The sequence below is a fragment of the Prionailurus viverrinus genome, chromosome A1 (assembly GCF_022837055.1).
Source record: "Prionailurus viverrinus isolate Anna chromosome A1, UM_Priviv_1.0, whole genome shotgun sequence".
NCBI lineage: Eukaryota > Metazoa > Chordata > Mammalia > Carnivora > Felidae > Prionailurus > Prionailurus viverrinus.
In genome coordinates this window covers 70449905-70475380 of record NC_062561.1, presented here as the reverse complement: position 1 = coordinate 70475380, position 25476 = coordinate 70449905, and the positions used below count along the sequence as shown (strand labels likewise).

Genomic DNA, 25476 nt, shown 5'->3' with positions numbered 1-25476 from the left:
GCTCCGATGTTTGTATATGACAGCACAAATATACCACCGCTCAAAGCTTCTGTGATTGTTAGGATCAAAAGCACTTTCCAAACTGGGACATAGGAAGGCAAGCCCACTCTGTGAGTAATCCCAGTATTTCCAAAACAAGGTTGTAACTCAAATAAAAGCACATCTTCTAGGTCACAGGTAGTTCTGTCAAACGCCTTGTTAATGTCTTCTTTTGCCTTCCCAGTTGTGTTCGTCATTGGCAGTGGAATGTACAAGAAGTTTCAGCCCCAGGGTAATGTCATGGCTAAAGTTGTCAAGTGCATTGGTGTAAGTATTTCAGTAGCTTTCTCTGTCAGTGATATTTAGTCATCCCAGAACCTTCTACCTCCTTCAAATTAAAATGCAATGAAGCATTGACTTTTCTTTATTTTTTTAAGTTTATTTATTTTGAGAGAGAGAGAGAGAGAGAGAAACAGAGAGAGAGCATGAGCGGGGAGGGGCAGAGAGAGGGAAAGAGAGCTTCCCAAGCAGGCTCCTCACTGTCAGTACAGACCCTGACGCGGGGCTCAAACTCACGAACTGTGAGATCATGACCTGAGCCAATACCAAGAGTCAGACACTTAGCCGACTGAGCCACCCAGGTACCCCCAACATTGACTTCGCTTTAAACATTTTCTTAATGTTCTTAACTATTTTGGTAATTAAAGTTTCTTATAAAACTAACCAAATGGAAAAGGACACAAACTGAACTCAATAAGGGAGGGATAGAAAAGGCTCTTGAACTTTCGAATTAGATCGGTGGTCAAAGAAAGGCAAAGCAGAGTGACTGTTCAGCTATCACGCTGGCTAACCATGGCTGATGCGGGTCAGGAAGAGTGAAACGGAAGTGGAGAGGCGCGGTTTGATGCTGCATCTCAAGGGTCTGGAGTGTCAGTAATGCTACTTTCAGAATTAAGACTAAGAAAATCACTTTTTAAAATGAACACACAAAATGAACACAGATTCATGTAGAAGATTATCAATGTCATATTTATAACAGCAAAACTTTATAACACAAAATTGCAGGAGAACAGTGCTTAACTTCTAGTACATGCAGCCATGCTATGCAGCCATCGGAAGTCTTGTTTCCAAAGACAATTTGGTGACAGGAACATGCAGAATATGGTTTCTTCCATGTGCATCAACATGATGTACATGCATACAGGCACATTTAAAGGTAGGAAAGGGGTGCCTGGGTGGCTCAGTCGGCTAAGCATCTGAATTCAGATCAGGTCATAATCTCAAGGCTCGTGAGTTTGAGCCCCACATCGGGCTCTGTGCTGACAGCTCAGAGCCTAGAGCCTGCTTCAGATTCCGTGTCTCCTTCTCTTTCTGCCCCTTCCCGACTAGCATTCTGTCTCTCTCAAAAATAAACATTAAAATTTTTTTAATAATAATAAATTAATTAAAAAAAAATAAAGGCAGGAAATAAATGTTATTGTCGATCTATACTATCCAGCCACTAGCCTCATGTGGCTCTCAAACATTTGAAATGTGTCATGTGCAACTGGGAACAGAATTTTAAATTAGATTTCATTCAAATTAATTTAAATTACACAATTTCCTATATATCGCTATATTATATTGTGAGTTCTCACTTTTTTTTTAATGTTTATTTTTGAAGAGTGCAAGTGGGGTGGGGCAGAGGGAGGGAGACACAGAATCCGAAGCAGAGTCCAGGCTCTGAGCTGTCAGCACAGAGCCCGACGTGGGGCTCGAACCCACGGGCCGCGAGATCATGACCTGAGCCAAAGTCGGACGCTTAACCGACCGAGCCACCCAGGTGCTCCTTCACTCTTAAATTTTAATAGGACACCTGGATGGCTCAGTCTGTGCAGCATGCGACTCTTGGACTCAGGGTTGTAAGTTTGAGCCCCATGTTGGGTGTATTACTTAAAAAAAAATCTTTTAAAAAATTTATTTTATTATTATTACTTTCACTCTTACACTTTAAAACTGATACTCAGTTCAGTGAGTGGAAAACTTTTAAGTATATTTGGAACAACTTAGGTATATAAATTTAGTTTTTCAAACATAAATTTATGAAAAGTAAATATAAATCAAATCGTTCTGATAAAAATTGATCATGTTCTGTAAGTATAAAATATGCCCCGGGTTTTGAAGACTTAGTATGAAAAAAGAAATATAGAAATTCTCATCGATTGTAATATTTAATATTATGAATTTATTAATAATTGTTTAAATAATTATTGATTTAATATGAATGTTATTCTTATTACATATTAAGATCATATGTAAGATCATTTGGATTTATTGGATTAAATAATATATAACATATTTAAAATGAATTTTACCTGTTTCCCTGTTACTTTTTTTTTTACATTTATATATATCTTTTTTATTTTAATTCTAGTACAGTTAACATAGTGTTATTTTAGTTTCAGGTGTATCCCTGTTATTTTTTTTTCAAATTTTTATTTAAATTCTAGTTAGTTAACATACAGTGCAATCTGGGTTTCCAGAATAGGATTTGGTGATTCGTAACTTACATACAACACCCAGTGCTCATCACAATACCCTTACTACCCATTACCATTTAGCCCATCCCCCTGCCCATCTCCCCTCCAACAACCCTCAGTTTGTTCTCTATCTTTAGGAGTCTCTCCAGGGGCACCTGGGTGGCTCAGTCGGTTAAGTGTCTGTCTTCAGCTCAGGTCATGATCTCAGGGTTTGTGAGTTCGAGCCCCGCGTCAGGCTCTGTGATGACAGCTCAGAACCTGGAGCTTGCCTCGGATTCTGTGTCTCCCTCTGTCTCTGCCCCTCCCCTACTCATGCTCTGACTCTTGCTGTCTCAAAAATAAATAAACATTAAAAAGAAAATTTAAAAAAAAGAGTCTCTCCTGGTTTGTTTCCCTCTTCCCCGCCCCCCCCATATGTTCTTCTGTTTTGTTCTTAAATTCCACAGATGAGCGAAATCATATGGTGTTTGTCTTTCTCTGATTGACTTAGATCCCTGTTACTTTGTACTATGGCCAGCAGAAAACCGAACTCATAAATGGCATACATTATATTTCTCTTGAATGCTCCTCTCTAGAGGGCCCAGAGAGTCAAGTAGTAAGAATATGGCTTTGTTTACCCCACTCAAAGGCTCATAGTTAGAAAGAGATCAGGAATAAATGCAGGTTCTTTTAGCATCATCATTACACGAGTTTATACGATGTATACGTTGCTTCTCTCACAAACACAGCTTTCCATTAAAGGCAGTTGCATTGAAATGTGTTTCCCTCATAAAGTAATCGGTTCTGTTTTGAAATGTGATTTTTCTTCCTTCCTTCAGTTTGCCCTCAAAAACAGGTTTAAGCATCGGAGTAAGGAGTTTCCCAAGAGGGAGCACTGGCTGGACTGGGCTAAAGAGAAATATGATGTGAGTGACCGTTATCGCTGCAGTTTTCTTGGGGTCTTCCTCCAGCACGGGGACAGCCACAGTGGCGGTTCGTATGATTAAGGCCACGTGGACAAAATTATCAGTTGTATCCTTGTAAACCTGACTAGTGTTTTGAACAAGACTATGCAAGAATGTGTGTTAATGTCGAGAAGAGCTTGATAAACGGTGGGTATAGCTGCAAACAACATTATCTTTTCATAGGTTTTCATTTGGTAGAATCGGTTATTAATTATGCGTGATTGTGGTCACGTAACCAGTGTGAAAACAGAAGAATCAGTGAACAGTGGTGATGAGGGTTACATTTATTGGAATTACATTTAAATTCTAGTAATATGCCTTTTATTTATTTAGTTTATAGTTTATTTTTATGTATTTTGAGAGAGAGATAGAGAGCAAGCGGGGGAGGGGCACAGAGAGAGGAAGACAGAATCCCAAGCAGGCTCCATGCTGTCGTTGCATGGATGCGGGGCTCGAACTCATGAACTGTGAGATCATGACCTGAGCTGAAGTCTAGTTGGACGCTTATCCGACTGAGCCACCCAGGTGCCCCTAGTAAGATGCCGTTTATTTTATTTTTTAAATTTTTTTTAACGTTTATTCACCTTTGAGACAGAGAGAGACAGAGCATGAACAGGGGAGGGGCAGAGAGAGAGAGGGAGACACAGAATCTGAAACAGGCTCCAGGCTCTGAGCTGTCAGCACAGAGACCGACTCGGGGCTCGAACTCACGGACCGTGAGATCATGACCTGAGCCGAAGTCAGACGCTTAACCGACCAAGCCACCCAGACGCCCCGTAAGATGCCTTTTAAACTGACATTCGCACTCATTTTGAATAGCTGAGGAATTCTGGGTTTTCTAAAAAAATTTGCGGGAGGGTTCTTTGGAACAATTAGTCACCTCCCGGCTTGTCTCTGGTTGCACGTGTCTATCCTGAAACAACACTGCTGACAGCTGTGAATGACACTGATTCATCCTTCCCCATTTCATCCACAGGAGCGGCTCATCTCTCAAATTAAGATGGTTACGAGGGTGATGTTCCTGTATATCCCGCTCCCAATGTTCTGGGCCTTGTTTGACCAGCAGGTAATGTAAAGCTGTATGTGTTTCTTTACATCTTTATTTAGCACAATTCCTTGGGCGCTACCATGGACGGGGCAGTACTTAGTATTTAGCTTCTAAAAACGTTTTCTTCCAGTTTCTTTTTTATACTTCGTTTATTTACTAAGTGTTAGATCACACTGAGTTTCTTTAAAAAAAAAAAAAAAACAACACCACAACTCTAGATGGTTCTATCCACATTTCTGTTGCAAAACAAGAAAATCAGGTGTGGTCCGCTTACAGAGCCTCGGGAAAGACTTGATCAAAGTATCTAGGACTCTTACCAGTGAAACCAAGAATAAAGAGCTTTTCTACTGATACAGTGTGCTCAGAGGATGTACAGTATTGCCTTTTATGGGATCCACAGAACATTTAAGCTGAAAAAGGCCTTGATACCTTCTGCTCTAAAATGGAATGCTTGAGCTAGAAGTACCATCCAAGGATGTGAAATGACTACCTAAGTCTTTGCTCTACCCAGAGCAAAGAACTCAAACCCAGATCGGTGCCTTGTCACCCTCCTCTTGCTCCCGCAACCGGAAGATGTGTGCCTAGGAAGTTTTCAGATTTGGGTTAAACAACTCAATGTGTGAATACTCGGTTGCCAGAGTAATGAGATAGTGTTTCTTCTAGAAACTGCAGCTTTAAAAAAAATTATAAACGCAGGTCGTTTTATTGTACAGGAAGGGTTATCAGAAGGACAAAACAACTCTTGGAAAAAATTTGAGTGAACACATTAATCTCCTTAGTTGTAAATATGGGATTTAGACCAGCATCTTAAGCACAGGGAGGCAGTTTTGCGTGTTGAATAGGAACCAGCTGAATAGGAATCAGATTTGCTCTAGAAGTACACTCATCACCTTCTAGCTGTATGACTGGGGTGGGGGGCAGATTCTGTAATGCTCCTGGAAGGGTAATCGCCCATGGCAAGGCTGTGCGGATCAAATTAGAGACCATGCATAAAGTGATCCGTGCCTGACATCTCTTAAGAGCTCAAGCAGTGGTGTACTTCTTGACTTTCCATAATGCCTTCTAAACGGAGTTGACAGATTGAAAACTTTATGTGTTCAGTCCTCCATGGAAATAATCACATGTACCCGTATACAGTCCTGAATCCTCTTTATATAAAATAAGTTGAATGTAACTAGGCTGCAGGGTTAAATCCATCACTCTTTTTTAAAATGTTTATTTATTTATTTTGATGGGGGGGGGGGGGGCAAGGGGAAGGGGCAGAGAGAGAGAGGGAGAGAGAGAATCCCAAGCAGGCTCTGTGCCATCAGCATGGAGCCCAAGGTGGGGCTCCATCACACAAACCATGAGATCATGACCTGAGCCAAAATCAAGAGTTGGATCCCTAACCAACTGAGCCACCCAGGCGCCCCTGAACCATCACTCTATTGGTGGATTTCTACTTCAGGACAGCCTAGACTGTCAAACACGGCTCTTAACAATAATGATATTCTTGGAGCGCCTGGTGGCTCAGTCAGTTAAGTGTCCCACTCTTGGTTTCTGCTCAGGTCATGATATTGTGGTTTGTGGAATTGAGCCCCACCTTGGGCTCTGCACTGACAATGCAGACTCGCTTGGGGTTCTCTCTCTCTCTCTCTCTCTCTCTCTCTCCCCCCCCCCCCACCCACTCATGCTCGCTTTCCCTCTATCTCCCAAAATAAATAAATAAACTTGAAAAAAAAAAAAGATGTTCTTGAAACTGTGATGCCAGTGAATGTAGAATATCTTACGTGTACATAGCTGCCTCCACCTTATAGGTGATGCCATACTTTCCAACAGGCCCCAGCCTGTGTCTTTGTATTTCCTAAGGATGGCTGTCTCTCAGAAGAGTGCTTTCTAGTTCTTCCCTGGGGTTGAGAACTATATGTTGTGTTAACCTGTGCAGCAGAAATGCAAGTTGTTTGGTTTTACCTAGCGTGACAATGGAGCTGGAAGATAAACTTGAGGTTGAGAAAAACATTTAAATCCCATAACATTTCAGACCTCCTTCCTGCTCTGGAAGAGATGCAACATTGACTTGTAAAACATTTAAAACTCATGTTCCCAAATGATGCAGTGAACGTATTCATTTTTAGGGCTCCAGGTGGACACTGCAAGCCACAGCTATGAGTGGGAAAATTGTAAGTTCGGGACGTCCAGCTATTCTCCCTCCCCTGGGCACCGCTCCTCTGTTTTAGTCCCTTCACCCTCTTTCCCTTCCCTGTCATGACATTCTTCATCCTCCCCAACTGATCACCTCTGGGAACTGATCAGTGAGACTTTCCCCCCTGCTCTTTTCAGGGACTTCTTGAAATTCAGCCGGACCAGATGCAGGTAGGAGAAGATGTTTAAGTTGCTTTCTGAGATCAAAGTACCTTTGAGACAACAGCTAACGGTTCCTCTCCACTCCACTCACAGACCGTGAACGCCATCTTGATCGTCATCATGGTCCCCATTGTGGATGCTGTGATATATCCTCTGATTGCAAAATGTGGCTTCAATTTCACGTAGGTTCTCAGCAGGTTGGGGGTGGGGGTGAGGCCCTGTCAGTCCCAGGGCTTTGCAAATGGACCGCACTCCATCAACTGGAAAGAATGTCTCCCCTCCCAGCACACCACCTATATGATGGGGTTTTTAAAGAATTATATTTGAATGAGAGGTCTCTGTGCTGATGTTTCTGGAAATTTGCCCTTAACATAAAAGTGTTGTAAAAGGCAGCCTGAAAAGCTTCTAATTAAAGCTTTCATATATGTAGATGATAGAAATGTTAACTGTCATCCAACGTATCGCCTAAGCCATAGTTTCTAGAAATTAAATGTGAAAATGCAAATAAGCTCCCTTATATATATCCTTCCTCATCTCAATCAGAAATAAGAGAGAAAGAGATACTTTTGAACAGTATTTCACAGGGAAGTTAGTTTTGTTTGGGTGGATGGCGGGAAAGGAATGTTATCATTAGCTCGCTTGTGTATGAGGCTGGTTGAGAGTCACTCTTACTTATGTCTCAGCTCTTTGAAGAAGATGACAGTTGGAATGTTCCTGGCTTCCATGGCTTTCGTGGTGGCGGCAATTGTGCAAGTGGAAATTGATGTGAGTTGCCCTCTTGTCCCCCAGTGGCTTTTCCTGCGGGTCAGGTGGAACGTTCGGAAGGCTTCTTTCTCCGGGGCTGTGGGGATTAGGGGAGGCCAGGGTCTCTGCCGACAGACTGTCCTGGAGCCAGAGACAATGTGGATGTGTTGCAGGGGCAAAATGGTCCTTTTCGGGCAGTGCGCACTACAGGTTCTCGTCACTGTGAAGGGGGCAGCCTGCAGTAGAGTCAGATGGGTGTGCTTCACTTGAGAAGTATGCATGGCGGTGACACGGGGAGTTTCCACTGACACGGTTTATGTAAGGGGAGCGGGAGTTCATGGAACTTGTTTTTTGCAATCTGAACTCCTAGGAAGTCTGGTTAGAAGTTCATCACTCAACAAACAAGAAGCACTTTGAAAACATGTAAATTGTCTTTGGGAAGACGCCTCTGTGATCTCAAGTTTCCAGTGATGTTAGTCCCCACTCCAGTCCACACTCAGTCTGTTGGACCCACAGTGGCACTAAACCAGGTTTCTAGTGCTGTTAGTTTGAGACCAGGCCCTGGAAACGGGCATTACATAGTGTGTAAGACAGGAGGTAAACATCTCCTCCCACCTCTCTCCCCTCCTCCTTTCTCTGTCTCGGTCTGTCTCCTCCCCTCTGTCTCTGTGTGTGTGTCTCTCTCTGTCTGTCTCTCTCTGTTTCTGTCTTTATCTCTCCCTCCCTCCCTCCTTCTCTCTTCTTAAATTTTTTTAAAAACATACATTAAAAAATTCACCATCTTAACCATTTCTAAGTATACAGTTCAGTCATGTTAAATACATTCACAGTGTCGTGCAATCAATCTCCAGAATGTTTTTCATCTTGCAACACTAAAGCTCTGTGCCCATTAAAAACAGCTCCCCATCTCCCCTCCCGCAGCCCCTGGCAACCACCATCCCACTTACTGTCTCTATGAGTTCGTGCACTCCTGGTCCTCATCAAAGTGGATTCATACACCAAGAGGTCTTTGTTGGGTGGCTTGTTTCACCAAGCATAATGTCCCCAAGCTTCTTCCATGCGGTAGCAGGTGTCAGAATCTCCTTCTTTGGTAAAGTGGAATCATAGTCCACTGTTGGATGGACCACGTTTTGTTTATCCAGTCGTCCGTCAGTGGACATTTGCGTTGCTTTCATGTTTTGGCTACCGTGCGTCTGTTCCTGTGAACGTGCGTGTACTGACTTGCTCTGGAACATAGCTCGCTTTGTGCAAAATGAACTGTGGGACTAGTGTAGGCTTTTAGACTAGAATTGAAAGGCTTGCTCCAGGGACCCCAGGATTTGAGAGAGAGCACTACAGGGAGAAGGCAGAAGCCCTGAAGGAATGTGTGGAGGCAGGAGGGCATAGAATACCTACGGAAGGATGTCGAGAGCACTGTCAAGGCTGTGGTCCAGGCTCCCAAAGTTAGAGGGGATGATGGTGGCCTCCAGGAGAGTAGATCTCACGTGTCACAACAAGATAAACATCCACTTGGGCTGTGGTTACTCTGACCTCCTCAGAGAGCAGGCTTCATAACCTGGTATCCTTTGACTTGGAGGTGGCTAGGTAAGACCCAGAGCAGCCTCTTTGTGATTTCTTCCATGTTTTGTACAAGCATCATTTTCTGTGGGTGCCATGAGGTGAACAACTGAAGACTTCACAGGGGAGTTTGGTATCTCAGCCGGTGCGGCTTTCTGTGCTGTAGCAGGGGTGGGGGTGGGGGGGTGGTGACTGTCGTGCTAGGGCAAGCTTATCTTCAATGTGCATGGAGACATCACTGCTAATCTTCTTTTATTTTGCTCAGAAAACTCTTCCAGTCTTCCCCAAACAAAACGAAGTCCAGATTAAAGTACTGAATATAGGAAATGATAACATGACTGTATATTTTCCTGGAAGCGCGGTGACACTTGACCAAATGTCCCAGGTAAGTAGAAGGGAATTCAACTTCCTTTTTTTATCTTCTGACCTGAATTATAATAGGATTTGAAGAAACTGATCTTCTTGACCCTAATGTAATTCCTACAAGTCCAGAAGTGAAATGTCTTGTTATCTTGGTCTCATTTTGGCCTCACTCCAGACCAGTGTGCCTCAAACTTTAATGTACATGTGAATCACCTGGGGAGCTTATGAAATGCAGAGTCTTAATCAGTAGGTCTGAAATGCTGCATTTTTAACATGCTGTCTCGTGCATGGATCCACATTTTAAACAGCAAGGATCTGGCAATGGTTCTCTACTAGGGGCTATTTTGCCCCCAAAGGGGACATTTGGTAATTTCTGGAAACATTTTTCATTGTCACAACTGAGAGTGTGCTCTTGGCATTTCATATGTAAGAAGCCAGGGATGCTGACACACAGTCCCACAACAAAGAATTATCTGGCCCCAAACGTCAATAGTGCCAAGGTTGGAAAACCCTAATCTGGATGGTCGCTGGTCTCAATTAGAGGTTATCATCCTTGGGTCCATACTGGAATCACCTAGAGAGCTTTGAAAATTCTGATACCTCATAGATTTTGATTTAACTGGTCTCACTCCTGTTCAGCCACGGTTAAGAACCGCTTCCTTATAGCTTATGAAACTGACAATCTCGAAGAAAAAAGAAAATTTAACTTCTGAGTGCTCAGAGCAGCCCAGTACTGATTGTCACCAGGGTTACGGCTTTTCCTCTAAAACTACTCTTTGACCAATGGTGGAAATGATTTCCAGAACATTTATTTTCATAAAATGAAATAATAGTAAAATGCTGTACAAAAAGTATAATTCTTGTGTAACACTAAAGAAGTTCATGACAGAGTTCAAAAGAGTGGGTGGGAGGCTTCTTTCTTCCTTCCTCCCTCCCTCCCTCCCTCCCTCCCTCTCTCTCTCTTTCTTTCTTCCTTCCTTTCTTCTTTCCTCTTTCTTTCTTTCTTTCTTTCTTTCTTTCTTTCTTTCTTTCTTTCTTTCTTTCTTTCTTTCTTTTTCTTTCCAAGTAGCTTCTGTGCCCAATGTGGAGCTTGAACTCAACTCACCACCCTGAGATTAAGAGTCACATGCTCTACTGACAGAACCAGCCAAGCACCCCCCGCCCTGCCCCTCAAGGCATTTTTTTGATGTGTATGAATGTCAACTGGGGATGTCAAATGATATGCCATGGCAGTGTGCAGTTATTCTGCGTGACAGTGCAGAATAAGATGCTATGGTATTAACTTTGACTCCTTTTCTCCCGTTATAGACAAATGAATTTATGACGTTTGATGTAGACAAACTGACAAGTATAAACATCTCTTCTACTGGATTACCCATCACTCCAGTAACTCATAAGTTTGAGCAGGGCCATCGCCATACCCTGCTAGTGTGGGCCCCCAATAACTACCGCGTGGTAAGTAGTTAGACACCTACAGCTGATTCTTTACTATTTGTGATGTTGGAAACAGCCTGTGAATGGTGTGACTTTCTTTTACCCCATGTAGTATAATTATAATTATGTAAGATCATCTTCAAGTCTTCCTTCTTCAAGGGTACAAGTCATTTGACTTCCAATAAAAGTTTGAGTGATAGATGGTAAGGATTAATATTAATTCAAATGTTTAAAAAGAACTTTGGGGCATGATATAGTGGGGGGGGGGCGAGTGCATACAAGTCACACAGAATACATATATGCATTCTTAGCAACTTTTTGAGATAAGATTTTCAATATATCTTTAATTGTATTGGTTATAAAATTCACACTGAGTAATTGGAAAATTAAAGCAGTCCCTTAAAAATGTAGTAAATATATTAGGTAAAAGCAATAAAAATATACACAAAATATTTCATGACAAAATACAAGTGCTTATAAGCCAATCCACATATAAAGAAACTATGAAGGTATAGTTGAACCAAGTGAAGGAGTTGTGGGTATTCTATAAGGTAAATTTAGGTGACCTTCTATAAAACTACAATATGGAATTAAGACTTCTTGGTCATGTGTTTTATTAGGGAGTTCTTGAGTGACTCATTCCAAATTCCTGGACAGTAGGGTTCTGTGGAACCTCCAGAAAGCAAGCATCAAAAATTGTGGAGGCTCATGTTAATGTTAAAGAAAACCAAGGCCAAAGGTTGGAGCCCTGCACATATAATCATTATGCCCTTAGCTCCTAGGATATATGTCAACGTCATTCTCCTTCTCAAAGGCTGAAATGGTAATCTGAACTTATTCAAGTGGATAAGATTTGAAAATGCTTTCTTTCTCAGGTAAAAGATGGCCTTAACCAGAAGCCAGAAAAAGGGGAAAATGGCATCAGGTATGTATATTTCTTTAAAACTTAAGTTTTATCAGCTTCTTATGGAAGTGATGATTCCCATAATAAAGTCCAGCTGTAACAAGGAGAGTATGGGAATTTATCCAAAGAATGTAAGGCTGGTTCAATATTCAAAAAAAAAAAAAAAATCAATCAAGATAAACTGTCATCTGAATAAACTAAAGAAAAAAACCCATATCATCATATCAATGGATGCAGAAAAAGCATTTAATAAACTTCAGTGTCCATTCATGATTTAAAAAAAAAAAAAACTTCAACAAACTAGTAGTTGAAGAGAACTTCCTTACTCTGAAAAAGGACATCTAAAACACCTAAGCTATCGTTACACTTAACGGTGAAAGTCTGAATGCTCTTCCCGTAAGATCATCCGCACTATCCACTCCTATTCAGTATCCTTCTAGACACCAGTGCAATGAGACTAGAAAAAGAAGCATCTTGATTGGAAAGGAAGAAATAAACTATTCCTACTCACAGATGACATAAGTATCTGCACAGAATGTCCCAAAGACTACCAAAAAAGCTCATAGAATCAGTAAGTGAGTTTAGGAACAAGTGTAGAAATGGCACAAAATACAAGGGCAACACAACAAAGCATCACATTTCTATATACCAGTAATGAATGATTGGAAACTGAAACTCTAAAACTATGCAATAGCTCCAAAAAAAGATAAAATACTAGCTGCAAATCTAATAAAACGTGGTGTACAGTTCTATGAATTTTAACACAGGTCTAGATTCATATAAACACCATTCATTACAACCAGAATGCAGACCAGTTCCCCAAATCTCCCTCGTGCTGCCGATAGCCAAACCTCTCCTCCACTCCTAGCCCAAGGCAACCACTGATCTGTTCCCACATCTTTATCATTTTTTTGACTGTTGCCATATACAAGATTTGAGAACTAAAACTACAAAAGGCTTATGAAAGAAACTAAGAGTGAGTGAAATAAATGGAGAGATATGCTGGATTCATGGATTAGAAGACTTAATATAGGGGTACCAAGGTGGCTCTGTCGATTGAGTGACCGATTCTTGATTTTGGTTCAGGTCATGATCTCAGGGTTGTGGTATTGAGCCCCGCATTGGGTGTTGTGCTGAGGATGGAGCCTGCTTGAGATTCTCTTTCCCTGTCCCTCTGCCCCTCCCTGCTTGTGCACGTGTGCACACAAGCCCTCTCTCTAAAATATAAATGAATGAATGAATAAAATAATTTTTTTAAGTTAGAAAAAAGGGGGCTGGTTGACTCAGTTGATTGAGTGTCCAACTTCAGCTCAGATCATGATCTTTGCAGTTCAGTTGGTTAGTTTGAGCCCCGTGTTGGGCTCTGTGCTGACAGCTTAGAGCCTGGAGCCTGCTTTGGATTCTGTGTCTCTCTCTCTCTCTGTCCCTCCCCCGCTCGCAGTCTCACAAAAATAAGTAAACTTTAAAAGGCTTTTAAAAAAATAAAATAATAAAAATAAATTTAAGAAATAAAAGTTAAAAGAAAAGAAGACTTAATATAGTGACAATGTCAATTCTCCCCAAACTGGCCCCTCGGTTTAGTGCAATTCCTATCAAAATCATAGCAGTATTTTTCTATGACTTTTTCCACTTTTATTGAGGTATAAAATGACAAATAAAATTGTATATATTTAAAGTATTCAACATGATGGTTCAATATATGTATACATTGTGAAGCATTTACTACAATCAAATTAACACAATCACCTTAGTTACCTTCTGCGTGTGTGGTAAGAATGCTTAAGATCTAATCACTTAGTGCACTTGAAGTATACAATATGGTGTTACAAATTACAGTCCCCATTTGTACATTAGAACCTCGAAACTTATTCCTCTTGGAACTAAGTTTGTGCTCTTTAACCCAACGTGTCCCTGTTTCCCACCCCCAGTCCCTGGCGACCACCATTCATTCTACTCTCTGCGTCTATGAGTTCAACTTTTTTTTTTTTTTAGATTCCATATATATATATGTGATGCCATGCAGTATTTGTCTTTTTCTGTCTGGCTTGTTTCACTTGGCATGATGTTTCTAGGTTCATCCATGTTGTCACAATGGCAGGAGTGCCTTCTTTTTAATGGCTGAATACTATTTCATTTTAATATGTACATATAGATATATAGACATAGGTAAATTAGAGTTCATCCAAACTAAAACCCTTTGTTCTGTAAATCTCACTGTTAAGAGAATGAAAAGGTAAGCTACATTCTGGCGTAAAATATTTACAAATCATATATCTAAGTATTTGTATCCAGAATATATAAAGTACTCTCTAAACTCAATAATAAGAAAATAACCCAGTTAAAAAACAGCAAAAGATTTTGACATTACAACAGAGAAGATATATCCATTGCAAATAAACATGTGAAAAGATGTTCAACATCATTGGCCATTAAAAAAATTAAAATTAAAACCACGGTGAGTTGCATGACATACCTATTAGACAGCTCTAATAATTTTTTTTTAACTGATAATACCAAATGCTGGTGAGGAGACAGAGTAACCATGCTTTGTTGAAAAACAGTGAGGCAGTTTCTTATAAAGTCAAATGTATACTTACCATACAACCCAGCCATCCATTCTCAGATATTTATCCTAAAGAAATGCAAACTTGGGGCACCAGGGTGGCTCAGTCAGTTGAGCATCTGACTCTTGATTTTGGTTCAGGTCATGATCCCAGCGTCATGGGATTGAGCCCTGCATCAGGCTCTGAGCAGAGCATGGTGCCTGCTTAAGATTCTCTCTCTCTCTCTCTCTCTCTCTCTCTTTCTCTTTCTCTCTTTCTCTCTCTCTCCCCCTTCCTCTGCCCCTCTTCTGCTTGTGCTCTTGTGCTCTTTCTCTCTCTCAAATTAAAAAAAATTTTAAATTAAAAAAATATTTTAATTAAAAATATATGCAAACTTACATTCACATAAAAACTTATACACAAATGTTCATAGAACCTCTAATCATAATCACCAAAGACTGGAAGTCACCCAAATGACCTTTAGTGGGTAATGGATAAACAGACAAGAGACTATAGTACATCCACATGAAAGAATATTACTCAAAAAAGGAACAAACTATTGACATATACAATAATATAAATGAATGTCAAATGCATCATGCCATGAAAGAAGCCGATCTCAAAAAAGTTAGATGCGTACTATATAATTCCATTCACATGGCATTCTGACAATGGTCAAAACAATTATAAGGATGTGGGAACAGATCAGTGGTTGGGAGTGGAGGAGAGGTTTGGCTATGGGCAGCGCGAGGGAGATTTGGGGAACTGGTCTGTATTCTGGTTGTAGTGGTATTTATATGAATCTAGACATGTGTTAAAATTCATAGAACTGGGGGCGCCTGGGTGGCTCAGTCGGTTAAGCGTCTGACTTCGGCTTAGGTCACGATCTCATGGTCCGTGAGTTCGAGCCCCGCGTCGGGCTCTGTGCTGACAGCTCAGAGCCTGGAGCCCGTTTCAGATTCTGTGTCTCCCTCTCTCTCTGCCCCTCCCCTGTTCATGCTCTGCCTCTCTCTGTCTCAAAAATAAATAAACGTTAAAAAAAATTCATAGAACTGTACACCGAAAAGCCAACTTTCTGTAAATACGCTTTTTAAGTAAGATGGAAAAATAAGAATAAGTTGGGAGAGAAATGAGAGTAGGTCTCTTATTTGGCTGAACTCCTACCACCAATCCCTGTTTCCTTGTGGCCACACATTAACAATTTTGGATTTTTGTTTTTACCAGTTACCACTAAAACATGAACTAATGGAGGGAAAGGTAATATGATTAGGATGATGACTGTTAATTATCTAATAGAAATGGTAAAGAAATGGAATTAACTTTTCATGTCTCCTTACCTCTGGTTTATTTCACATCGTTAATACTTGTAATATTTATCATTGTGTGTATTCCATGGGCTAGGTCAATTCTAAAAATAGATTAATATACAGGGTTTCCAGGTTGACTATATAAATATTAACCACAATGTAATAGAAGTCTGAAAGAGAAGGAAACACAACTTTATATCCTTGAAAATATATCCTCGGGGCGCCTGGGTGGCTCAGTCGGTTGGGCGACCGACTTCGGCTCAGGTCATGATCTCGCGGTCCGTGAGTTCAACCCCCGCATCGGGCTCTGTGCTGACAGCTCAGAGCCTGGAGCCTGTTTCAGATTCTATGTCTTCCTCTCTGACCTTCCCCCATTCATGCTCTGTCTCTCTCTCTCTCTCTAAAATGAATAAACGTTAAAAAAAAAAAAAAAGAAAATATATCCTCAAATGGAAACATTCTGAATGTCAAGATTAATTGGAATATTCTGTTATATACCTTGAATTGTTCGGTGGTACTACATCTTGATTGTTTTAATTTTAATTCTTTTTTTTTTTAATGTTTATTTTTGAGAGAGAGAGAGAGAGTGTGCCAGCAGGGAAGGGGCAGAGAGGGAGGGGGACAGAGGATCCGAAGTGGGCTCTGTGCTGACAGCAGAGAGCCTGATGTGGGGCTCGAACTCACAAACTGTGAGATCATGACCGGAGCTGAAGTCAGACACTCGACTGAGACACCCAGGTGCCCCTGACTGCTTTAATTTTAAACTAAGGTTTTCTTGCACAACCTTTGTTTTTTCCTGTAACTCACTTGGCCTCTTGTTGACAAAAGGATAAACCTTTATCTCCAGGGATTGGATCAAGGGAATTCACTTTCCTCTTTGAGAACCAACTCTCAAGCACGCTCTTTAATCTAACTAGGGCATTTGCTCTGTAGTCCTGAGATGCCGCTGTCCTCCTAGAATTGTCTGTTTGCCCAGGTTAGCGCCTTTCTTTCTTGAACTCCATATCATCTTTCTTGGACACCTTTCTTGTTTTGCTAAGACCGTGCTCAAATATCTGACCAAGAAAAGCTGTGAGGTAAATTGCGAGTCCCTGCTTGCCTGGGAGTGCTTGTCTGTTCTCACACTTGGTCACAGGTTAGCCGCCATTGCCTTCCTGGAACTCTAGAATCTTATCTCTGTTGGCATCTAGCACCTAATTGTACTCACGATAGACAGACAGATAGACAGACAGACAGCGTCTGCCACTCTCTGTAGTTGATTTAATTTCATTTCACCAAGCCGTATCTTCTTTCTCCTTGGTGTGCTCAGGTTTCCCTGCAGTATAACTGCATGTGGGTAGTAGCCAGCCCTAGGCCCTTTTGATTTTTGGCTCTTCCTCTCTTTCTTTGTTCTCTTCTGTATGAGTTTGCTAAGGCTGCCGTAACAAAGTACCACAGGCTGGAAGGCTTAAACAACAGAAAATTATTTCCTCATAGTTCTGGAGGCTGGAAGTCCAATATCAAAGCATTGTCAGGGCTGGTTTCCTCTGGGGCCTCTCCCCTTGGCTTAGAGATGGCCATCTTCTCTCTGTGTCTTCATATGGTCTTTCTTCTGTGGGTCTGTATCCTAATCGCCTCTTCTTATAAGGACACCAGTGATCTTGGATTAAGGCCCACCCTAATGACTTCATTTTACCTCTTGAAAGACCCAGCCTCCAAATACGGTCACATTCTGAGGTACTGAGGGTTAGGACCTCAACATGTGAATTGGAGAGAGGGGGCCGGGAGACACAGTTAAGTCCATGACATCTTCTTTTGTGTCTTCTAGATCGTTCCTCCATCCCTCACGCATGCACATACACACAACTGTCCTAGCAGATCCGGAAGGAAATCTTCTGATGATGGTCACTTGGCCCTTTCCTGATCTTCATATTTCATCTGAGCTGGAAGTGCCTCTGGTATTTCCTTTGTGCCTCAGAATCATCATTTTCATTTCTTCAAAAATGTCTCCTAACTTTGGAAACTTTGAACAGTTTAAATCGTGGTGTCCTTTCTCATTCTGGTGCTATGCTAAAGCTTCATTCTTTTTCCCTTTCTTTAAATTGTCTTTATGGAGTTACATAAAACCAGCAACATTTTACCCCACCAACCCACCCAGTGTGGTAAAAAGAGAAGCCAGGAACTTGTTTTCTTTTCACTGGCAACATTAAATCCTTAGTGGATCAAAGGATTTGCTATTTCAGCATTGTCTAGGAGACAACCCATTAAAAAGGGAAGTTCTGAAAAACTAATGTCAGAAACTGATAAATAGGACAACTCCAAGAATTTTGGGAGGTCAGATTTCTGAGTAATGCATGAATTAAAGAAAGAATACACAGAAAGAATACATAATTAAAATGGAATCCTTTTAATTATGTGGTATCGGTAAATTAGTTGCAAGACATATCTGGACTACCTTCAAAGAGCCCTTTACATGAAGTAATGATACTTTGGTCAAAAGTTGGTTGAGAATTTGATATGGATCTTTCTCATGAATTTTTTAGCATTACATATTGCTATATATTTACAAATAATGTTTTTGTACATATTTACAAATAATGTTTTTGAGTCTTTTTAAACTTAATATGTTATTTTCCTGCTTATGTTCTGTAATATTATAAAATAGTATTTTAATATTTAACCATATGGCTATACGTATCCCTTATCTCCACTCACTTAAACCACTATATAAAATTCCACCGCATAATTTATTTACCCATTCTCTTCTTCAAGGAAATTTAGGTTACTGCCATTTTTCCAAACAGCCATAATTCACATTCATACATGTATTTTTGTCCCCATGTGCAAAGTTTCCCTAGAGAGGTAGGCTTCAAAACTTTTATCACATCCAATAAAAATATTTTGAACATATACCCAAAATGCATGAATATGGTATCTGTTATTAAGTATATACATAAATTATTATACCAAATTAATAAATAATTTTAAAATAATTAAAATAATGAGCAAAGTAAAAACCCCAATATTTTACAAGTATTTTTATTTACTGGTGGTACAAAAATTGGAAGTAAATCTTTGTGACCTTGGGTTACACAGTGGTTTCCTAGATATGAAGTCAGAAGGACAAGCAACAAAAGAAAAAAATAGTAACTTGGGCTTCATCATATGGAAAGCTTTTTTACTACCAATGAAATCATCAAGAAAGTAAAACACCCATAGAATGAGAGAAAATATTTGCAATTCATATATTTGATGAGAGATTCTGAATGTATAAAGAATTCTTACAGGTCAAGAGTAAAAACACAAATAACCCAATTTTTAAATGGGACTCTTTCTTTTAATATATAATTTATTGTCAAGTTAGCTAACACACAATGTATACAGTGTGCTCTTGTTTGGGGGCATAGATCCCGGTGATTCGTCGCTTACATAGAACACCCAGTGCTCATCCCAACAAGCACCCTCCTCAGTGCCCATTACCCATTTCCCCTCTCCCCTGCCCTAAATGGGACATTTTTAGAGAGATGTTTCTCCAAAGAAAATATACAAACAGCCTAAAAACAGAGGAGGAGATGCTCAGCATCATTAATTATGAGGGCAGTGCAAATCAAAACCACAGAGATACCATTTCACACTCACTAGGCTCTAGCCAAAAGCAAAAACAAAAGCAACAAAAAAGGCAATCACAAGTGTTGGTGAGGATGTGGACACGTCGGAATCCTTCAGCAGTGCTGGTGGAAATGTAAAATGACAACATGATGCAGACACTTTGAAAAACTGTTCCTCAAAATGTTAAACAGAGAGTGACCATATGACCCAGCCATTTCACTCCTAGGTGTCTACCTAGGACCTAGGGTCCTGCTGACCGGTGTCACATTCTGTGTTCTATGTTAAGCACCTGTCAAACTACATCAAATCCAATGCCCAGGGACTTCAGCACCTGAGCTTAATTCAGGGAAATGTTCTCCCAGTACCTAGAATTTGACCGAGATTACTTGTTGCCACAAAGCTGATGAAATTCGGCCATATGTTTTAGGAATGTACAGGTTAAATTGTTCTCTACAGTACTTAGGTATACAATCTCATTACTTCTCATTCTTTAAATTGGATAACCTGCTGAAAGCTTTCACTCACCTATCTGGTGGGAAAAATCAGCTGGTCTTATTTGGGACAGCACCCTCCTCTCCTGTGTAGGACAAGAGCATCAGCGTCTTCTGCAGCCCGGAACATCTAAGGATGGGATCTAATCATCTGTCTACACTGTCACCATCTATATGGTCCTTTGAAGGCAAACAACTCAACTGGCTCCATGTGTAGCTTAGGCATAGGGGACTTTGCAGAACCCGGAAGCCTTGGAACCTAGCAGCAAGTCCTGTGGGTGCTGCCCTCCTATCTGTTTTCTAGTGGGGTGCCAGTCACCATCACTCGAGGACCTGCAGACCTGAAGGGAGCTCCCCCAAAACTGTCTCTGGTTGCTGAACTGGCCCACTTCTTCCTCTCCACTCCTTGGAGCCTGTCCCTGCTCAGGCTCTAAGAGGTAAAGGACAGGAAATGGCCTTCCATCCCCACCCCCCAAAAAGAAGCCCCCGATGGAGACTGTCTGTTAGGGTACCAGGCAACTTCTGCTTTTCACGCTGACCAGTATTTGATGCTTCTTCATGGACTATTTACATGGGCTTCACTGCTTTAGCTCTAGAGCTTCTGAGCAAGGAACACAAAGACACGCTGCCTTCTTGAAGGGGGTGCTTGGCACCTATTTCAATCCGTACTAACAGCCTAACATACCATTAAAATAGTTTCCAGTGGGGCACCCAGGGGACTCAGTCCATTAAGTGTCCAACTCTTGATTTCAGCTCAGGTCATGATCTCACAGTTGTAACATCAAGCCCCAAGTTGGGGCTGCTTGGGATGCTCTCTCTCCCTCTCTCTCTGCCCCTCCCCCGCTCATGTCATTCCCCCTCCCCAAAATAAATAAATAAACTTAAGAAAAGAAATGGTACCTAGTTACAAAGTACTTAGAACAGCTGTGGGGAGAGAATTGTGGTAAATTCTTTGGGGTGTGTTTTCATGAGCAGGTGAACAAGGACCAACCTAGGGTCGCTTCTTTCTGCCTTTATAGTCTAGAAATCTGTAAACATCTTAAACTCCTTCCAAAAGAGAGCATAGCCCAAGTTCAGGTGCACAAACTATAACCTAAAGCCAAGTATCCCATAGTCCAGTCACAAGACAGATGGTTTTCTGTTTCAGATTTATAAATAGTTTCGATGACAGCTTCAACATCACAATGGATGGAAAAGTGTATGTGAACGTCACCAGTCACAATGCCAGCGAATATCAGTTTTTTCCTTTGGGCGTGTAAGTACCGGTCACTGTGCTCTAAAGTTCAAGGGTTTCGAGTCTTCTTCTTTAAACAATACATCGAAGCTGTTAAAACCAGGAATGTTTACCTATGTTACTCTTTCTCTTTATAGAAAAAGCTTTACGCTAAGCCCAACACAACAGACTCCACCACAGTGTAAGAATGATTTCCAATCATCCAACCTGGAATTCGGTAGTGCCTATACCTATGTAATCAGAAGGAAGGTCAGTAACTCATTCTGTTGTTATCAGAACTTCTACGCAAACACTTAGGTCATGCTAACGATTTAACTGGGGTAATATTAGTGTCTGTATTTTAAATGGGCTTAGAATTCATTCAGTTCTCCACTGATCCTTTAACTTAGCATTGACTTAAGTTCACTGTCATTTTTAGAATAAAAATAAACAGACCAATTAACTCTAAAAGTTCATGCTGGCTAGTATTTGCTGCTGCTTCATAATCTATTTACACGGACTTACGAACTTTTAGTCCAAAGAGATGGCAACATTTTAAACAAACCCGACTTCCAATGTGCTCTCTGATTTAAGAGAAAAACACCGGTGAACAGATTTTCAAATCTCACCAAGGCCGTTTCATCACGAGCATAAAATGCACTGTTGCATATTTACGTTTAAAATGTGTACTTCCTTGACAAATCATCTGACGTGATCCTAGAAGTCCAGACTCCATTTGCCTGTTTGAGCAATTTTTATTTTAGAAGCAATCTCCATTTTAATTTCTTCTCACTTTTTGCCTTACTGGTTTAGAGTGACGGCTGTGCTGAATTGCACATGTTTGAAGATATTGCACCCAACACAGTTAACATGGCTCTGCAGATCCCACAGTATTTCCTGATCACCTGCGGTGAAGTGGTTTTCTCTGTCACGGGATTGGAGTTCTCATATTCTCAGGTCTCTTGGTCACTGTTTCTACCACCCCTCCCCCAGGCTTCTGCCTTCAAAAAATGCTGCTGGGACTTAATTTAAATAAGCTCTCCGTTCATAGTTCAGAAAATGCGAGAAAGCATTATGGTAAATTCCACCAAACAAGGCTTTTGAGATGACCAAGTCGTCGAATAGTATTATGACTCTGTTTAGCTTCTTGGGGGTGTATATCATATGATGCTGAATTCCCATATCATATACTAGAGATTTAGAGTCCTACGTGGGAAGAACTGTATTAATGACCATGACCAGGGTCATGATAGGCAGCGAATTCTATACTCTGAAACAACTAAGATGTCAGCTGTTCCTACTGGCGTTCACTTCCAGGTCCGTGTCTTTGTGATCATTAAGGCTCAGTTGAGATCTCTTCATAGCTACCAGTAAACACACTGATCAAGGCCTAGCTTTTATTTAGTTAGTTTTTTAATGTTTGTTTATTTATGAGAGAGAGAGAGAGAGAGAGACAGAGAGACAGAGTGTGAGTAGGGGAGGGGCAGAGAGAGAGAGGGAGATACAGAATCTGAAGCAGGCTCCCGGCTCTGAGCTGTCAGTACAGAGCCCAACACGGGGCCCAGATTCACAGGACTACAAGATCATGACCTGAGCCAAAGTTGGATGCCTGACCGAATGAGCTCCCCAGGCACCCCAATGTGCATTTTTAAAAATATTTATTTACTTTTTAGAGGGGGAAGGGGCAAAGGGAGAGGGAAACGGAATCCCAAGTAGGCTCTGTGCTGTCCACGCAGGGCCCCACATGGGGCTCGATCCCCCGAACCGTGGGATCATGACCTGAGCTGAAACCAAGAGCTGGACGCTCAACTGACTGAGCCACCCAGGCGCCCCCTCAGTGTGCATTTTTAGGGTGAGCTGCCTAATTAAAGAATCAGTAAGTTGTGTTCTCCAGCTCTGTGGTTGCAGCTTAGATCGGGATTCACTTTGTTTTGTTTCCTCAGGCCCCCTCCAACATGAAGTCGGTGCTTCAGGCGGGATGGCTGTTGACAGTGGCTGTCGGCAACATCATTGTGCTTATTGTAGCAGGAGCAGGCCAGTTCAGCGAACAGGTACAGAGTAGACAAAGAGATCGTACGAGCCTCTGTCTTATGTGTCACTGGTCGTCATGATGACTCTAATGATTGGGTAATGATTGGATAAAACCAGCCAGAGAGGGTGATGAGCAAACAGTCTTTTGGCCAAGCGTGTGCTGATTCTCCATATTTACCCTTGGCGTTGCACAGTTGGAAGGTGACAACCAAAATAACTAGGTTGGGTTAACATACCTACATCCTAGTGTGGTTTACTGCCAAAGGAAAGATCTTTCCTAGCTTCTGTGAATGCAGCTTAATGGCCCCAAGCCACACATATTTTCCAGAAAGCTTCATAATATCTAAAGGTGGAGCCATTCTAAAGGCGATTGTAATTTTTCCAGCTAACATAAAACGAGGGCTTTTCTGATACTGAAACCGTTCCCTTCCACACTTCGGCATCTGTACCTCATAAGGGGGTCGTCCCTTACCCTGTCTGTTTCTTTACTTCTCTCTCTGGTCCCATCGGAGCATACGCTAATGCTGTGTGCTCATAACCTCAAGATACTGCCGAAAGATAACGTGGGGGTCTTAGAACAATTCAGCACATTATTTTTCCCTCAAGGGTACTGTGTGGTGTTCTCTGGGCCCCCATCCTTCTAGGGACCAGCTATGTCCCTTAACGTGGGTTTTTCAGAAATTTTCTCTCATCTCCCCAAACTCTTGATTTTTGCACTCCAGCTGCTGCTAAAAAAATGTTATCTTTATACCTGGGCACTCAAGCAAAGCGGGCCATTCTGTATCTATGGTAACAGCTGCCAATTGTCCATAACGATTTAATCACAAAGCACCTCTTACCTAGACATAGCAAGAAAATGTGCTCCCGATGCGTACCTTACCATAACCTGTATCGTCTCTGTTGTTTTTTTTCTTGCTCCAACTCCAATTCCTTTAAAGTGGGCTGAGTACATTCTGTTTGCGGCCTTGCTTCTGGTTGTCTGCGTGATATTTGCCATCATGGCCCGTTTCTATACTTACATCAATCCAGCGGAGATCGAGGCTCAGTTTGATGATGATGACAAGAAAAAGAGCCTGGAAAATAGCTATTCCACGGTGACTCCCGTCTCACAGACGCAGATGTAAATGTCAGGAAGCAAGTGGAGGATGGACTGGGTCCGGAACATGCCCTGGCTTCTGTCCCCTGGTGGCAGGACACTCTGATGGGGAAGACTTCAGAATTGCGAACCAAGAAAGCTCTTTTCTAAAAGCTGCCAGCGGTGAACCTAAAAGTCTGGAAGAAGTCTTTTTTTTTTTTTTTTAAAGAAAAGTCATATTTAAAGCATGCACACATACACACATACATACACTTCTACAACCATGAGTCTCTATCCTGCCTTTAACTCCTTTTCTACCACATGAATGAAGTTATTTTGGACTAAACTTTTTGAAAGGGTGGCAAAGTTCCATATTGTTTGCATTCCAGCACTCTTTGAAAACACTGTTCGATGCGGCAGGAGCCAATGTGAAAAAGTGAATTTACAGGCTTTAGAATGGAATATAATAAGCACCGGCTAGTATTAACTGATAACTTTACCTTTTGTTTTTTTGTTTTGTTTTTTCCATTCCCTACCTCTTTAAATTTTGTGTGACTCAAAAGACCACTCAGGTAAAGGCCAGTAATGACTTTTGGAGTTTCAGGAATGTATGAAATACCTTCCTGTTCTTAAGAGCAAGTGTCTGTGTGTTCTGGGGGTAGGATAAGAAATCCTTAACATGGGTCCTGATTCTAAAAGTCATGTACACTCAATAAAGTGTCATCAGCGGTTGATAAAAGTATGAACAAAAGCAATGCCCACGTACAATAAATTCCAGGAACACGAAATATAAGGTTTATTTCTTCCCAGTCCTATTTTTCCCAGGGATTTAGAGGTTTCTACGTGCATATTTATGTACCATCTTGTTTTTCTTGATACTCATAAGCATTTTTCTGCTGGAACAAAAATTCTTGTAGAGCGTTATAAAGACTTCGTGCTTGATTCATCCTGTAAGTATTTATCTCAGGTTATCAGACCCAGAAAATTCTGCTTTGTCACTCCTACAAAAACAAACTTGTGTACAGCTCTGAATGTTGGAACTTGCCCCTGTAATCGATTAGGAGGAAGGGCCTGGGCCAGGCTTCCAAGATGCTTCGTGCACAAGCTCATCATTGCACGACGGACACTGAAGGAAGGGGAGGCTCAAAAACCCAGAGTGAGAAACAATGTGACTCTCAAACCTTGCTGAAGACCCTTAGGATCAAGTCCTCATTCGTTAATTGAGGCCCACGAGGCTTTTTCTTCTCATGACACATCTCCTTTCTCTCTGATCACTCCAATCCAACCAACAATGACCCTTTTCTGGAAAGCGTCATGTTCTCACTTCCAGGTCAGAAGAAAACTCAGGTCCTGAGACACATACTCTCTAACCACCCTTTCCCCACCCCCGGCT

At 41.3% G+C, this 25476-nt stretch overlaps 1 protein-coding gene across 1 annotated transcript in view; it reads left to right on the top strand.

Moving 5' to 3' along the window:
• Window positions 1-24855, top strand: part of SLC15A1 (solute carrier family 15 member 1) — a 57381-nt gene extending 32526 nt beyond the window's left edge. Inside the window, exons 9-23 of the mRNA XM_047860545.1 lie at window positions 224-306; window positions 3317-3403; window positions 4419-4508; window positions 6605-6649; window positions 6810-6842; window positions 6927-7015; window positions 7517-7598; window positions 9400-9519; window positions 10806-10952; window positions 11807-11856; window positions 20912-21019; window positions 21136-21247; window positions 21791-21934; window positions 22921-23028; window positions 23947-24855. Of these exons, the coding sequence (XP_047716501.1) occupies window positions 224-306; window positions 3317-3403; window positions 4419-4508; window positions 6605-6649; window positions 6810-6842; window positions 6927-7015; window positions 7517-7598; window positions 9400-9519; window positions 10806-10952; window positions 11807-11856; window positions 20912-21019; window positions 21136-21247; window positions 21791-21934; window positions 22921-23028; window positions 23947-24132 (1484 nt within the window). The 3' untranslated portion in view covers window positions 24133-24855. The remainder of the gene's footprint in view (window positions 1-223; window positions 307-3316; window positions 3404-4418; window positions 4509-6604; window positions 6650-6809; window positions 6843-6926; window positions 7016-7516; window positions 7599-9399; window positions 9520-10805; window positions 10953-11806; window positions 11857-20911; window positions 21020-21135; window positions 21248-21790; window positions 21935-22920; window positions 23029-23946) is intronic.
• The last annotated feature ends 621 nt before the right edge of the window (window positions 24856-25476 follow it).